At 36.3% G+C, this 17,553-nt stretch overlaps 1 protein-coding gene across 3 annotated transcripts in view; it reads right to left on the reverse strand.

Annotated features, from left to right (window-relative positions):
• Window positions 1-17,553, reverse strand: part of LOC103030356 (RNA-binding motif, single-stranded-interacting protein 1) — an 83,154-nt gene that overhangs the window by 56,783 nt on the left and 8,818 nt on the right. Inside the window, exon 1 of one of the 3 annotated variants that reach the window (XM_022680028.2) lies at window positions 3,820-4,224. The exons of the other annotated variants lie outside the window; for them this stretch is intronic. Within the exon in view, the coding sequence (XP_022535749.1) occupies window positions 3,820-3,870 (51 nt within the window). The 5' untranslated portion in view covers window positions 3,871-4,224. Of the gene's footprint in view, window positions 1-3,819; window positions 4,225-17,553 lie in introns of those variants that run through there. 3 annotated transcript variants of the gene reach the window in all.

Below are 17,553 nucleotides of genomic sequence, written 5' to 3' on the forward strand. Positions count from 1 at the left end.
AGTATCTCCAAAATAAGAGAGATAAAACTTATGTAACTTTCAATGGAAGTCAATGTTTTTAAGGTAATTTTGTAGTATTTCTATTGGCCTGTTCATCAATAAATTTTGACACAGTGTAAAGGACAGTTTTTCTGTTCAAATTATGTAATAAACTAAAATCCACAAAAATGGAGATGCTTGTTTTTTTATTGGACAGCGACGATTTTCAATTAGAAAGCAGAATGGGAATGAGATTCACTGGTATTCTACAGGCAAAATCTGTAGTGATGCATGCTGTGAAAAGCAGTGATGATGCTGTGGATGTTGTGGTATAATTACTGTCTATCTGTGAAACTCAAAACAGAATGTTACCATTTATTAGTAGTCTAATAAAAGCCACTAATCCATCAGATTTTAGAGCAGGCAAAGTGTGTAGGAGATATAACTACAAATGATACGATGATTATCAACAACTGTGCTAATAACATTTTAATGTGATTTCAATTAGATTAGGAAATATTTTATCCACAAAGACTTTAAAGGGCATAAACTACTGCAGGTTTCACTAACAATTTAAATGACAATCTATCATTTTTTATTATTATTTTTGTATGCAATTCTGTACACCACTATTAACTAACATCAGACATAGTTAAGTCACCCATTCACATTTCATCAAACACAGGTATTCATAGCTGTTGAATTATAGTTTAAAGAATAAAAGTTCAATGTTATGATAATGTACTGGCATTATTACTTAATAGTAATAACAACAATGAGTGCTTTGACTAAAATAACTCTAAATTTAAGTTTTTTTTTTTACACAGTTTTTAAAAACTGTTTTTTTTTGTGCAGTTCCAGAATGTCTTTGAACAACTAGTAAGGTAAATAAATGTTTTAATAACGTGCATATTTTGTTATACGAAACTGCCCAGCAACATTCCTGGAGACTGGAAGATTCAGTATTCAATGTCTTTCCAGAAGCCCACAATAAAAATATACATTTTGTCTGTATACTGACACACAGTTTTTTTTTTCAGAAGAAGAGTGATTTTATTTTTCTGTTATCTCATCCCATCATCTGTTACAACCGTTTTTGGAACTGATCTCTTAAAACTCAAACAAAAAAACAGATTGTCTGATCATTTCGCTGGAGGACAGACTCTCTACCAGAACATGTTCTGCTGGTTGAGGCGATAAGAGGACAAAGACCATCTTTGAGGACAGAGTGGGCTTTCTCCTGTCCAGTTTTTTTTTTTTTTTTTTTTATGGTCCTGTCTCTCAGCCTTATGGTCCTCTTTCCTGGCCAATTTCCAACAGACCTGCTTTTTCAGACCTGTTTCAAATCCTGTTTATTCCTTACTGCTGTGTATTCAGCTCCAGGAGTGAGAGAGCCAGAGAAAGAGAGAGAAAGAGAAAGAGCGCAAGAGAGAGAGAGAGTAAGGAGGGGAGAGACCAGACTCTTATCGGCCTGCCCCAGACTCAGATAGCTCGTCATATCCGCACTGGAAATACTCCGGCCTAGCTGTAACAGGCCTCGCCCTGAAAGCTCCTCACCTCTCCCTGCTCCACACACACATACACACACCCAGTTAAACCTGCCCATGAATATGCATAATCCTCTGTCTCTCTCTCTCTTTCACTATCTCTCTCTCTCTCTATCAACCAATCTGCTGATGTGCTGATAAATCAGAATTCATAATTGGGAAGGTCACAGAAAGCATGGCATCTTCATTTCATTGTCATTTAGCCTAATGCAGCTGCATCTGCAGAGGCAACGTTATCTAATTCTATCAGGATTGACGGATGACACGAGGATGTTCCGGCCCAGATCACCTGCCCTCTGCCTTACCTGGAGGAATACTGTGGCTTAGGTTGCATTAAGTGCAGCTCACATACGTGACTTGTGCTTAAAAACAGCTTAAAACTGCTTAATTTGTCGTTCCAGCTTGATTATAATAGTAAACTGGTGTCAAACCAGACATTTTGAATATCACAAGGACACTAATATGTGTAGGAAAAGCTTTACTATTTGTTGCAGACTTGTTGTTTATAAAAGTAAATCGTGCTAATTTGCTGCCGAAGCAGATCTTTTACGTATCACAAGAAAGTTGAAAAGTGAGGATAGCTAGTTATAGTAGCAGCTAGCTGTAAAAAGAATTAATTGTTATTCTTAATTGGATTTAAACCTACAGCAAAAAATAAACAAATAAATAAATAAATAAAAATAAGACCATTTGTGAACAGAATCTCTCCTGTAACAAACTAAAATGTTTACATCAATCAATCATTCATTCAAATAAAAAATTGGTACTCCAAATAACCTACAAAACACCCAGAACTAGCAAAAGAAAATATCAGGAATTAATTAAATATTTGGCAACTGAAAGTATTCTGTCTAAAGTGGAAAAAACACTTTGGTGATCAGCTGAATAAGTAAAAATACTATGCTAATTTTGTAAGACATATTGAGCTTTGTTAACAAGCCTGCTGGATGTTAACAACATTCAGTGTTCAATACATTTTTAAATTGTTTTTTTTTTTATAAAATGAATGAAAACCTGTAAAAACAATGCGTGGTATTTTTTATCATTTGGTCATCGGCTAATTGTTTAATTTTGGGCAATTCTGGTAATTTCCGTGCATTTTAAATATCAGTAAGAAGTTAATATGTTAGAATAGCTAGCTAGGTGGCTTTTCAAAAAAAAAAAAAAAAAAGGAATTTTCATACTATTTCACAAAGCTGCTACTACAGCGTAACTACTGGTGCTTTTAGTAAACTAGCTTCCACAAGATGTATGTAAAATATGTAACTTACAAAATGTAAAATATGTCTGATGTGTACAATAGGGTTAGGGGAGAGATACAATAGGATAGAGTGGTAAGCTTACGTAAAATACAATACAACATAATTCAACTAATGTCTGGATGGGACCTTTAAAGAAACTACAAGCCTATGATAAGTTAAATTACAGTTCACCAAATTGGATGCCTATGTATGTGTGTGTGTTGTTTATAAGCAAACACAACAACACATAAAGAAACCCCTAAAGCCCCCCAAAGACCCCTACCGTCCCCTAAAACTCTCTCTTTACAGCTTTGAAAAAAAATAAATAAATAAATACGAGTCTACGTAAAATTATGAGTTTCTTTGATTTTACCAAATTGAAAACCTCTAGAATATAATCAAGAGGAAGATGGATGATCACAAGATATTAAACCAAGCTGAACTGCTTAAATTTTTGCACCAGGAGTGGCATAAAGTTATCCAAAAGCAGTGTGCAAGACTGGTGGAGGAGAACATACACACATGCATTTAAACTGATTAAAAGTTATTCCACCAAACATTAATTTCCGGACTCTTAAAAGTTTATAATGTTAACTTGTTTTTGTTTGCATTATATGAGGTCTGAAAGCTCTGCATCTTTTTTGTTTTTAGCCATTTTTTATTTTCTGCAAATAAATGCTCTAAATTGCAATATTTTTATTTGGAATTTGGGATAAATGTTGTCTGTAGTTTATAGAATAAAACAACAATGTTCATTTTACTCAAACATATACCTATAAATAGCAAAATTAGAGAAACTGATTCAGAAACTTAAGTGGTCTCTTAATTTTTTTCCAGAGCTGTAGTACCGATGCTAACGCTGCTGAAGCTGCTGTTTGTTCTGCTGCTCACGTTAGTCCTTCTTACAGTGTATAACCTCAGCACATACTGCTCACCTCACACACATTATTCAGAGGCCACTTAGCTAACTACACTTACAGCAGGGCGACACAGGCAGGCTACAAAGCCACACAGCAGTTAAATAAAGCCATAAATCTCATTTGTTTCTTTACCTGTTTGCGATACGGAGTTCTCAGCGGGTTGCCAGAATTCGCAAAAATCATTCTCGTGCTGGAAGTATCGACTTTCCCCGCCGGGGTGAAGCTGCTTTACTGTCAGTTGTTGTCGGTCGCCTGCTGCTGGTTACTGCCAGAGTCCGAGAGAGAGACGGCTGCTAAAGTTGTACATTTGAGTCTATAAAACATAGAGACCGGCCGACAGAGCTGCTGAATTTGAGTTATAAACACTTCTGTTAGCAGCGCGGAGTGTCGCCGCGCGGAGAGCGGGTAGATAGAGAGACAGATAGCTGGGTTAGGTTAGATATAGCTGGGTTAGGTTAGATATAGCTGGGTTAGGTATCCTGCGGCTCAGCTGAACTTGGCTGGATTGCCCAACCCGTTTGTTTAGCTCCGTTCATTGATCTGCACCGAGTTCCCCACAGAACAGCCCCTCCCACTACGGACCAAACCATCCCGCTCCCAGGCGGAGGGGTGCACGGAGCCCTCACACCATCCATACTGAGCTGGAAATAACTCTAATAATAATGATACAGTTCTTACAAACGTCATAACAACAAAACAAAAAATGTTTCCGATGAATACGATACTTGAATGTATTTTAATAAAAGTCATAAATTGCTCCTTATTTAGTTCCCCCTCTCTGTCCCCCATATTACATGAAGTCTACATACTTCACATTCCTCTGTGCGGCCATCAACTACTCTGTGGTTTAGAAATCGGTGTGTGTGTGTATTTGTGTGTGTGTGTGTGTGTGTGTGTGTGTTTTGTATCAACATAACTTTAGCACAAAGTGACCAAAAGTGCAGTAACCAATATTACATTTCTATAAGGATCAGTGTAACATTTATTAATTAAATTTTCTGTTTTTCTGTTTTCGTTTGAGACTAAATGCAAAAATAGGAAATTGCATTTAAAAACCCATTATTTAAAATTTTAACGTAGTGCAGTGTACAAATATAAGTTTTCATCCATTTTCCTACCTTTTGTTTTTTCAGCCCTGCCCCTCACAATCGTAATCGTAATCTTTTATTTTCTGATTTTTACATTTTTGCATGTTGCAAGTTGAATTATACCATCAGATTTGTGTTACAAAATACAACAATGGACAAATCTGAAAATTAAGAGAAGATTCAACTTTTAATTTTCATGAAATTAAAAACTCGATAATTGAAAAATTGGATGAAACCCATTTCTTTTTCTTTTTAAATTTAGCTTTGATACAGTAAGAAAATTAATCTGCTAAACCTATGAGGACCTATGTTGCCTTTTCCGGTAAACAACTTTACATACATACACTGCCTGGCCAAAAAAAAAAAAAAAAAAGGTCACACACCACATTTAGCACACATCCAGTGTTGCTTTAAATTTTCACCAAGATCTTGCAGCATTGATGATGGTAGAGACTGACTGCTGTGCAAAGTCTGCTCCAGCACATCCCAAAGATTTTCAATGGCTTTAAGGTCTGGACTCTGTGGTGAACAATCTCTTTCACAATTCCAGCTCCATGAATCCTGGCATTATCATCTTGGAATATGCCTGTGCCATCAAGGAAGAAAACATCCATGGAATAACCTGGTCTATATTTAGTGTAATCAGCTGAACTGTAACAGAAGTCAGTGATCCAGAATGATTTGGCACACCTCTGCTTTCCAGTAGCCATTTGTTTAGATCATTATGTAAGGAAAGCATTGAACAGGAACAGTGGAGGTCCATCTGAGGTCTGGAAGACTAAAACCCCTTTCAGAGAGAACTGCTTGAGAGTTTGCTGGGAGGTAATTTGACTAGAAAAGACTTTCAGGAAAATTTTGCAGGCTCTGAAGTAGTGGTGCACTGGCACAGACCTGACCTTCATGGACCTTCATCAGTAGAAAACCCTGTTTCCTCAAACGTTTGGAAACAAGTCATTTAGACAAATCAAAAGTAAAAAATTATACATTTGGCCAATTTGATACAAGCTGTGCTACTTGCCAGAGGGGATGTTACTAAGCACTGATAATGCAGGGTGTTTAAATTTTGCTTTACGCCATTTTCATTTTTTGTTCTTTTAAAAATGTAAAAGATGGAAATAATATGAGTCATTTTGTGCAAAACATGCAGATAGTTTGCCTTAGGGTGCTCAACATTTTGAATGCCACTGTAACTTCAATATTAAAGACACATATATATAAATTATGGCATTATCTGAATTACCCTTAAGAGAAACATGCCAAAATCCACTGAGGAAGTTTTAAAGGCAAAAGTCATATACTCATGTTAATATACCCGTGACAGTTTTACAGAAAATCGCATTCCAAGACCATGGACAAACTAATCTGACGGGTTTTTACAGCTATACTTTACATACAACATATACAACAAAGTCCTCATTAGGACTTTCCTAGCAAAACTCCTACTTAGTAGTTTATTGGTTACACAAATGGACTGCTCCTAACCAAGGCTAGGTGGTGGTGAAGTCACCAGAAAGATTAAATCCCTTACAATTGTGGCACGAAATTTAAATGCATTTTAATTTCCTCACAAAAATAAATTTTAATTACAAAAACCAAAGGCTTGCTCTGGCCTGCTCTGGAATGTTCATTTTCCATCATTTTTGTGGTGCTGTTATATTTCCTCTTTGCATTGTATGTGCACAAAGAACTGTGGGTACTTGTGTGAGGTGGGAAGGATACATCAGGTGCGTCCCTGCAATCACTATGAACAGTGGCTGCACTTCTCTGCAGTTTATAAAGAGGCCTTTTTTTTGGTACAGCATTCTATGATGTAGTGGCTGACAAATGCAGCCTATCTCAGCTGTAGTCTGGGCTTTGGAACGCAACTACACACTTCAGCTCAGGAAGGGCTTGTTAATGAGCTGATAAGGGCGTAAGGGAGTATTCCGCGACGAGGGCAAGGAGAAAAAAATCATAATGAGACCTGGTTCTGTATGTGTTAGAAGATCGCCATGGTGCTGGTATTGGTTCATTACATCAGTGAAGCTACAAATCTGACAGAATATTGCATCATTTCCCAATATAAGATAAAAGGTATATTATTCAGTTTCTCAAACTTTCACCTATTTATCTCAAGAGGCTTGACCTTTTATTCATAATGTGCTAATGAAATGGGCTAATGATGCTCTCTGTTTTGAAAAGTGCAGTTGATAGCATTGTAGTCAGGACCACTAGAGCCGAATCCAGATTAAGACCAACACTAAGGTACATTAAGTCCAAGTCAAGACCAAGACTTTTAGTAGTTGAGTCCAAGTGACTGAGACCGAGACCAAATTAAGATTTTTTCATTTGAATAAAAATAAAAAGAAGAAAATAGAAAACAAAAATTTGTTAGTTTATAATTTACTCTAAATTCATTGTGATATATAGGGCATAAAACTTGATTAATGAATATATCGTTGCTGTTCAATGAAAAAAAAGGATCTTCAAAACAGCATCTTTTGAACCTTTTAAACTTTTAATTGAAGTCAGTGTAAAAATAATTTGTCTCTGGTCATTTTGAAGAGATTCTATCGGTCCATTCATCAAGAAATTTTTGCACAATGTAAAGGACAGTTTGTTTGTTCAAATTATGTAGTAAAATAAAAGTTTTTATTGGACAGTGACGATATTCAATATTTACATATTTAACAAATAAATGACACTGGCCGCTGGCCTCAACAACAATCTACTAGTCCACATTGTAGTGAAACCAAGACACTGAGACAGATAATAAATAATAAATAAATGATACTAATACAGTGGCTTGCAAAAGTATTCATACCCTTTGGACTTTTCCACCCTTTGTCACTTCTCAACCATAAACTTAAATGTATTCAATTGAGATTTTAAGTGACAGACAAACACACAGTATTTGTGAAGTGGAACGAAACAGATAAATGATTTTCAAAAATTTTCTCAAATTAAAATCTGTATATCAGTACTTAGTAGAGCCACCTTTCACTCCAATTATAGCTGTAACATGCTTTGGGGTTTGTCTCTACCAGCTTTGCGCATCTAGAGACTGAGATTTTTGCCCATTCTTCTTTATAAAACAGCTCAAGCTCAGCCAAGTTGAATGGAGAGCATCTCAATGGGATATAAGAATGGGCCATGAATATTCTTTGTTCCACTTCACACTTATGCAATACTTTGTGTTTGTCTGTCACTTAAAATCTCAATAAAATACATTCAAGTTTGTGGTTGTAAGGTGACAAAATGAGGAAAAGTTCAAGGGGTATGAATACTTTTGCAAGCCACTGTATATAGAACAAAGGTCAGTTTCTAAACAGTGTTACCGCAGGTAACAGAACTGAACTTAGTTGGCCTCAACAACAATTTACTAGTCCATATCGTAGTGAGACTAAGACAAGAAGACATTGAGACAGGGGCTGAACTCCAGAACTACAAAACAAGCAGTTGGTCAGTGTTTGTTAAACATAAACAATATTGCAAAAAAAAAGTATATTGTACATCTAAATGAAATTGTATCACAATATAATAAGATATTGAGCATTACACCTCAGCTCCAAACAAACCTGCCTCTCTCTCTCTCTCTCTCTCTCCTTCATTCACACTAACTATAATCCCACAGCTCCCACTCTCACACACACTACTAACCATATTTGTATTTCTCTCTCTGTAGTTCTAAATGAAACTCTAATGGCTTGTCCTCAAACCTCAGCCCCGCATTTCCTGTTATCTACTAAAATATCCCCCGACCTCAGCACTTTCAATCCGCCGCTCTGAATTCTAATGTGACCTTAAGGGCACGCTGCAATTTGAGTGATCGCAGACTCTGCCGCTCCAATCTGCCAGTGAGCTTTGACAACATTTTACAGGTAATACTGGTTTAAAAGGGTTCAGGCAGGGTTATATCCTCCTCATCTATTTGTGTCAGGGTCCTTTAAGTGAACTTTTAATAAGATACAACATCTGCTTTTTGTGTCACCACAAACAGAGAAGCATACACATCTGGCATGAACCACATCAGCCACAAAACTGCTAATGCTAACATGCTAATCACAGAGATATCAGGAGATTTGGTTAGTTTTAAGGTAAACGCCAAGCGAAATCTGGCAACCTCAGTGTAAAGCGGCACATTTGGGCTAGTGTAGTGTGTTAGTGTTATGTTATTCTTATGATGTTAACACTTGAAGGATGCAAATTAACTTAAAGGAGTTTGTGACTGATCAATTCATTAAAAATGTATAAAATGCTGCGTGCGTTGTATATTACAATTATTGTTCATTTATCATTATTGAGGAACATTTGTTTATTTTAAATACTGATTTCAGGTCATATTGCTCAGCAGTGAAAAAATGATTATATTGCATATTATATCTGTAATTTTACATATTTCAGTAATCAGTTTGTACAGATCAAATGAAGACTTTTTTTTACAGATGTAAAAAGCGAAGGAAGAATTAGTTTTAACTTTTTAATTTTTTAAATAATAATAATACTAATAAAAATAATACAATCTTCCCAGAAAATTTTTAACATTGCGCAGACATTTAACATTCCTAGACTGTGTAATTTCTTCACATTTGTGTCAAACATGGTTCTTAATTAAACCAGAAGAGGTTTAGATTAATAATTAAAATAACACTGTAACCCTACAATAAAACACATATACAGCTTTGGAAAAATTCTAAATCAGTTTCTCTGATTTTGTTATTTATAGGTAGATGGTAGATGTTTGAGTAAAATGAACATTGTTGTTTTATTCTATAAACTAAGCACAATATTTCTCCCAAATTCCAAACTAAAATATTGTCATTTAGAGCATTTATTTGCAGAAAATGTAAAATGGCTGAAATAACAAAATAGATGTAGAGTTTTCAGACCTCAAATAATGCTAAGAAAACAAGTTCATATTCATAAAGTTTTAAGAGTTCAAAAATCAATATTTGTTGAAATAACCCTGTTTTTTAATCACAGTTTCGATGCATCTTGGCACGTTCTTACACACTGCTTTTGGATAACTTTATGCCTGCACTCCTGATGCAAAAAATTCAAGCAGTTCAGCTTGGTTTGATGGCTTGTGATCATCCATCTTCCTCTTGATTATATTCCGAGGTTTTCAATTTGGTAAAATCAAAGAAACTCATCATTTTTAAGTGCTCTCCTATTTTTCTCCAGAGCTATAGTATTGGCCTCTGCAACATTAGATATTTACAGTAGGGGTGGGCGATATGGCTCAAAAAATATCACGATATTTTAGGGTATTTTTCCGATAACGATATACTTGGCGATATAGGAAAACTAAAATAATAGTATAACAGAATAATCATAATGTGGCAAAATAAATAATATAGCATAAAATAATATAATGCAAATACTATGGCAGAATATTTAGTGCATGCATATAAACTGCAAACTAAAACAATTATACAATAAATACACCTAAAGCTTCACAGTAAATAATAGACTACTTTTAAGACAGAACAGCCCTATTATCACGATATGAATTTTTAATATCATGATATTGTATACGATATAATATTGCCCACCCCTAATTTACAGTATTTAAAAAAATATTCGATATTGGTATCAGCCCACACTTCCTATATTTGTTTATCTGTGGTATTAATTTCAGTTCTCATATATCAGAGCTGAATGTCTTAAAGGTTGTGGAGAAAGATTGTAATAAATCTGGTAATAAATAATAATAATAATAATTTACGGTACATGAATGTAGAAGAAGCTGAGAACGTAAATTTGTGTAAGAGAGTGAATATGTGGTTGAATTTGGGTTCTAGGGTTTTATGGTGGAGGTTTACCATCTTAACCTTCAGTTCTGAGTAATCCGTCACACAGACTCGTATCAGTACTTCTGCTATTACTGAGCAGGGCGCTTTCTGAGCTGAGCAATATGAATGAACAGTTAGATGTGTGAATAACAGAGTGCTACTCACTCAGAGGACACACAGGGTCGAGTCAGTGACCTATTGGCATCATTCAGGCTGCTGTGTGAGCATGTGATGCCAGCGGGTCATCAGCCAATGAGAAAAACAGCTGAATCAGCAGAAAAAGAATGAGTGAGTGAGTGAGAAGCAGAGAGAGAGAGGTAGAGGGAGAATGAAAGAGAGTGAGACAGAAAGAGAGCAATGTGTTGTTGTGAAGCCAATTATTTTAACATAAAGAGCAAACACGCAGATATAAATGACATTATTCTAAATATGCCAACACCCCAACATTACCATAACAGACCTACTCCCACAGTGACAGCACAACAGTAAGTCCATCAGCGCCAAAAATATGTTCCGTTTTCAAGCTGTCAGAACGTTCACAACTTTGTCTAGCACCAACAACGTCTAGCAGGATATAATTCTGGAATATACAGCTCTGGAAAAAATTAGGAGGCCGCTTCAGTTTCGACAGTCCTGCTCATCATTATTGGCACCCATGAAGTTTAAGTACATATTGTGGAAATTCCCCCTGAAAAAAGTAGTCGACTGAAACAGTTTTTTGTATAGAGCACTCGTATTTAAAACAAAAGAGAAAATTATGAACAACAAAGCAACAAACAATGTGAGGGAAAAACAGGAAAAACCTTAAGCTTGCTGTGACACTGGTATTGGCACCCTTTACACTAAATTAGTATGAAAACACATTTTCACTCACCTGTGGCAAATCGCAAAGGATAATCACCTGTGACAAATTATCAGTGCCCATGTGACATGAATTAGCCAATGAATGATGACTTCAGAGTTTTAAAAAGCCAAACCTTGGGCCATGTTCTTTTGTTACAATGGTGAAGACAAAGGAGCTGTGTGAGGACATCAGAAGTGCTATTATTAGCAAACACAAGACTTCCAAAGGGTATAAGGCCATCTCCAAAGACCTTGGTGTCCCTGTTTCAACAGTGCGCAATGTTATTAAGAAGTTTGCCAAGCATGGAACTGTCAAGAACCTTCCTGGACGTGGAGGAAAGAGGAAAATTGACGAGAGAAGTCTTCGAAGGTTGGTGCGAATGGTGGAAAAAGAACCAAGGCAAACATCCAAAGAACTGAAGGTCAACCTGGAACAGTCTGGGGTCATGGTTTCAACAAGTACCATACGCTGCACACTAAACCAAGCAGAGCTTTACGGGCGAAGGCCAAGGAAGAAACCATTGCTGAAGAAAAGACATAAAAAGGAACGACTGATCTTTGCCAAAGAGTACCTTGACAAACCACAATCCTTCTGGGAAAATGTTCTGTGGACAGATGAAACAAAAATAGAGCTTTTTGGCAATGCAAAGCAATAGTTTGTTTACAGGCGGCGCAATGAAGCTTATAAGGAGAAGAACACCCTACCAACAGTTAAGCATGGTGGAGGATCCATAATGCTGTGGGGTTGCTTTGCTGCGTCTGGTACTGGAGCACTTGACCGTATCACAGGAATCATGAAATCTGAGAATTATCAAGAGATTTTAGAGCAAAATGTCCTACCCAGTGTAAGAAAACTTGGTTTGAGTCGAAGGTCATGGGTATTCCAGCAAGACAATGACCCAAAGCACACGTCCAAAAGCACACAGGAATGGTTTAAAAGGAAAAAATGGACTGTTTTAAAATGGGCAGCAATGAGTCCTGACCTCAATCCCATCAAAAATCTTTGGGGTGAGTTGAAATCTGCCATTGGGAAAAAGAACCCTGCAAACATTCAAGAGCTTGAACAAACTGCAAGGGAAGAGTGGGAAAAAATACCAGCTGAGATGTGCAAGAAGCTTATAGATGGCTACAAGAAACGTTTGAAGGCTGTAATCACAGCCAAAGGGTGTGCAACTCAATATTAACAAGGGGTGTCTTTATTGCTGCACATGCTGTTTATTCTGTTTTGTCTTTAAAATTGCAACATGCAAATTGAAAAACAATGTTTTATTTGTTGTATTACTTTGAACCTCCAATTAAAAAACCCTGAATATATAACTTTGGTACATTTATATTTATTTCTGTAGATATTGTCAGGTTATGCAAAATAGGAAGGGGTGCCAATAATGGTGAGCAGGACTGTAAATCGGATTCTCTGATTTTGTATTTATAGGTTTATGTTTGAGTAAAATTAACATTGTTGTTTTATTCTATAAACTACAGACAACATTTCTCCCAAAAATTCCAAATACAAATAGTGTCATTTATAGCAATTCTGCAATGAAAATGAGAAATGGCTGAAATAACAAACAAAAAGCTGAGCTTTCAGACCACAAATAATGCAAACAAAACAAATTCATATTCAGAATTTTTTTAAGAGTTCAGAAATCAATATTTGATGGAATAACCCTGGTTTTTAATCACAGTTTTCATGCATCTTGGCTTGTTCTCCTCCACCAGGCTTTCACACTGCTTTTGGATAACTTTCCACTCCTGATGCACAAATTGAAGCAGTTCAGCTTGGTTTGATGGCTTGGGATCATCCATCTTCCTCTTGATTATCAAAAGGTTTTCAAATTGGTAAAATAAAAAAAAAACATCATCATTAAGTGGTCTCTTATTTTTTTCCAGAGCTGTATATATATATATACGTATATATATATATATATATACGTATATATATATATATATATATATATATATATATATATATATATATATATATATATATACGTATATATATATATATATATACGTATATATATATATATATATACGTATATATATATATATATATACGTCTGCTTCACAGTTAAAACAATCACAGACAAGGCGTTCACTCATACAAGCTGCTACAAATCAGCAGTGAAACGGAATGTTGCTGAGACATAATGCAGCTGTGCATGCAGAGTAAAAAAGAGATCTAAAAAGCCTGGTCTTCATCTACGTAAAATCCTTATGCAGATTAAAATTAAAGTCATCAAAACAATTAAGGGAAACATATGGAATTACTCAGTAAATTATAAAAAGTGTTTGTCCACCACAATCCCCTGACCTAAACCTGATTAACAGAGATGGTGATTTGAGGTGATTTGGAATGAGCTGGAGCTTCACAGCGTGAAGGGAAAGCAGCAACTATTGTTCAGCACCTAAAGGAACTCCTTCAAGGCGCTGAGAAAACGATTCCAGGTGACTCTCCCTCATTAAGAAAGGGTGTAGATCTGTCCTGAAAGATAAATGTGGTATAAAACATATTCTGGTTTGTTTAACACTTTTTCTATACAAAATAATCTAGCATGTGTTCCGATATAGTTTTATTATAGTCTTCAATGTTAAATTTACAATGCACATAATTATAAGCGGAAAGAAAACACACTGAATGAGAAGAGATATGAACAAACCTTTGACTGGCACTGTACACTATATGGACAAAAATATTGGAACTGGGGTAGGGATGGGTATTGTGTTTAAATTTTTGATGCATTTTTCTAAATTGCAACCAAAATATACAAAAAAATGATCATTACTTTCATACAAAGTATGTATTTAACAGCCGACATGAGTAATCTCATTCTAATATTGTCACCATGAGAACCTAAAATATTTTTGGATCTTGTTGGAACAAACAATGAGCATGATTGTGGTGCTTTATTAAGAGTAAAAACAACAGCATTACTTTAACAGCATAAATTAAAAATATTTTTCCTGAAGCAAATTACTAAATGCTTTTTTTCAGTTTTTAATAGTTTTTAGCATTAGATTGGCAAAATTAAATTGTATTAGTGGCGTCAATCACTTAAAAATGAATTCAAATCATGATTTGTTTTTTTTATCTGGAAGTTCCAAGTATTATTGTGAGGGGAGAGTAATAATAGTGTAGTGTGGTTTAGGTCTGGCAGACTAGACCATTTTATACTGAATTACAAAGTATCAAAAAAGGCACTGATTTTTTTAGACCTTTCGTAGAGACATTTAGTCATATAGTCATATAGACAGTGCATTTTTGGTATTGAATTTTGATACCCAGCTCTAGACTGGGGTGTCAAAGGTAATAAAGATAAAGAGTTTATCCTGCTTTTTTTATAATTTCATTTCAATTATTTTTCCATTTACTCCCCAATTTACACGGCCAATTACCCAACCCACTCATTAGGACTCCCCCTATCACTAGTAATGCCCCAACACACCAGGAGGGTGAAGACTAACACATGCTTCCTCTGATAAATGTGAAGTCAGCCACCGCTTCTTTTTGAGCTGCTGCTGATGCAGAATTGCCGAGTAGCATCACAGCGCACTCGGAGGAAAGTGCAGAAACTCGGTCCCGACACATCAGCTCACAGACGCCCTGTGCTGCAGACATCACCCTTGGAGTGATGTGGGAAGAGAGCGCCATCAACCCACCAAGAAGGAGCAGGGCCAATTTTGCTCCCTCTGAGCGCCTGCAGCTTGATGGCATATTCTACTTTTGTTGGAGTAACTGTCTCTACTGCCCGCCAGTATGCCACAGCTTTGAAAATCTGGATGTTCTCACCTATAAGAGCAATAGTGAGGTCAGAATGTTGGCCGGTCAACATCATCATACCCCCACATCAACTCCCCAATCCATCCCAAATGTATTAGATGAAGCACCATCATTTCAGAGAGCACAGCTCCACTGCTTCACAGTTCAATACTGTGGGGCTTTATATGCCTCCTCTAGCCCACGCCTGGCATTAGGCATGGTGCCAATATGTTCATGTTTATCTGCTCCAGAGGGATTATTTCCTGAAAAGACTTCTAGTTCTGTCAGAATGTTGAGCCATCTTGCTGCACTGATCTTCTGAGGCCTAGCCACACATTTTGAATGACGATTAGGTCAAGGTCAGGGGATTATGAGGGTCAAGACCAAACTTTTAGTTTGAGCTTGTAAATTCCTGCTGTAGAGGCCAATTGTACAGGTAGTGTGATGACTGATGGTTTATATAACAGGTAAATGCTTATTTTGCCACTGTCTGTAACACAGGCGCAATGCATGATCCGTCCATCCCCAAGCTTAACAGTTGGAAAAATGTTCGCTTCATAGTAATCTGGATCCTAATTTCTTGAAAACTTTGTTCACTGCTGTTATGTTTTAATTTAACTGGTCCACAGTTTCAACAATGCAATAGTCCTGTGTTTTCTCTTGGTTTCTAATGTATTTCATGAAGATCGCTAAGTGCCTATGTGACTGCACAGTAGAACAGTGCACCACAAGTCCATAATCTACTATCTGAAGGTTCTGAAGATGTTTTGCTATCAATGTCTGACAGCATTTCACAGAGATTTGATTGGACTTTTCAGCAATTCCATACACAGTTCTCTCTCTCTGTCAATTTCTTATTACATTTCAAACTAAGGGCTACCTGAAATACTTTGCCATCTTTTCATAGCCTTCTGCTTTATGGACATTTAACTATGTACTGTTCCAAGTGCTAGATATCTGCTTATAGACGCCATGGTTGCTGATTGTTGGGAAAAGGTTTGAGAAGCCAAATGTCTTAACAAAGCTTTAAAATTTGAATCAGCTGGACTTGAATGTGATTTTGAAAAAGACATAACCCAAACAAGTAAATCAAAGTCTGGCCAGATATTGGCAAATGTTATCTGGCAAATCTCTGCTTTCACATTTTTTCACTATATAATTAAACAAAACAAAACAAAAAAATCTTGCTTAAAAGGAGATGAGTTTGTCTACTCACTTGTGACCAAACATTTTGTATAGGTATACAAAAAAATAGGAGACCACCAAATTGAAAACCTCAAATACAATCAAGAGGAAGATGGATGAGCACAAGCCATTCAACCCAGCTGAACTGCTTGAATTTTCACACCAGGAGTGGCATAATGTTATCCAAAAGCAGTGTGTAAGACTGGTGGAGGAGAACATGCCAAGATTCATGAAATATGTGATTAAAAACCAGGGTTACTCCACCAAATATTAATTTCTGAACTCTTAAAACTTTATGAATATGAACTTGTTTTCTTTGCATTATTTGAGGTCTGAAAGCTCTGCATCTTTTTGTTATTTCAGCCATTTCTCATTGTCTGCAAATAAATGCTTTAAATGGCAATGTTTTTATTTGGAATTTGGGAGAAATGTTGTTCGTAGTTTATAGAATAAAACAACAATGTTCATTTTACTCAAACATATACCTATAAATAGCAAAATCAGAGAAACTGATTCAGAAACTGAAGTGGTCTCTTAATTTTTTTCCAGAGCTGTATATATTCATTTGGAATACCAATACTGATTATTCTAACAGTATTTTTTTTAATAATCTAATAGATAAGATAAAGAACCTAAGTTCAGTCAGTCCTCTCTTCAATTCTATTTATTTTTTTATGTGTAATGGATGTAGCATGTCCTCTCTTCCAAAAAGCCAATGTCCCTAAGATGACACATACACACAACACACTCACATACTGTATGCCTGCACAAATAGGCTCTCATGCAATCTGTTAAATGTAGATTGAATGGTGACTGCCTCTCTCTCCCTCTCTCTCTTTCTCTCTCTCTCTCTCTCTCACCCCAGTTGCTATGTTGTATCTCACCGCCTCATGGGGAAAGAGGTGAAAATGAGCTCAGGTCCTCTGGATGAAAGCAGAAGTGTTTTTTGAACTCAGTACATTAGTTAAAGAGAGCCTGCCCCAAAAAACACACTCATATCTCTCTCTTTCTCTCTCTCTCTTTACTGGAGCCCTCCGTTCCCTCCCTTTCCTCCTTCACCACATCCCTCTCTCCTCAATTCAATTACAAATGCAATCCGATTTACTTTGACATGAAAAAATGGTACATCTTTAATGCCGAGTCTCTCTCTGCCCCCCCCCCTCCCTCTCTCTCTCTCTGCTTCCTCTGTTGATAGTCTCTCAGTCTGTGACAGTCA

The sequence above is a fragment of the Astyanax mexicanus genome, chromosome 11 (genome assembly GCF_023375975.1).
Source record: "Astyanax mexicanus isolate ESR-SI-001 chromosome 11, AstMex3_surface, whole genome shotgun sequence".
In the NCBI taxonomy this organism is placed as follows: domain Eukaryota; kingdom Metazoa; phylum Chordata; class Actinopteri; order Characiformes; family Acestrorhamphidae; genus Astyanax; species Astyanax mexicanus.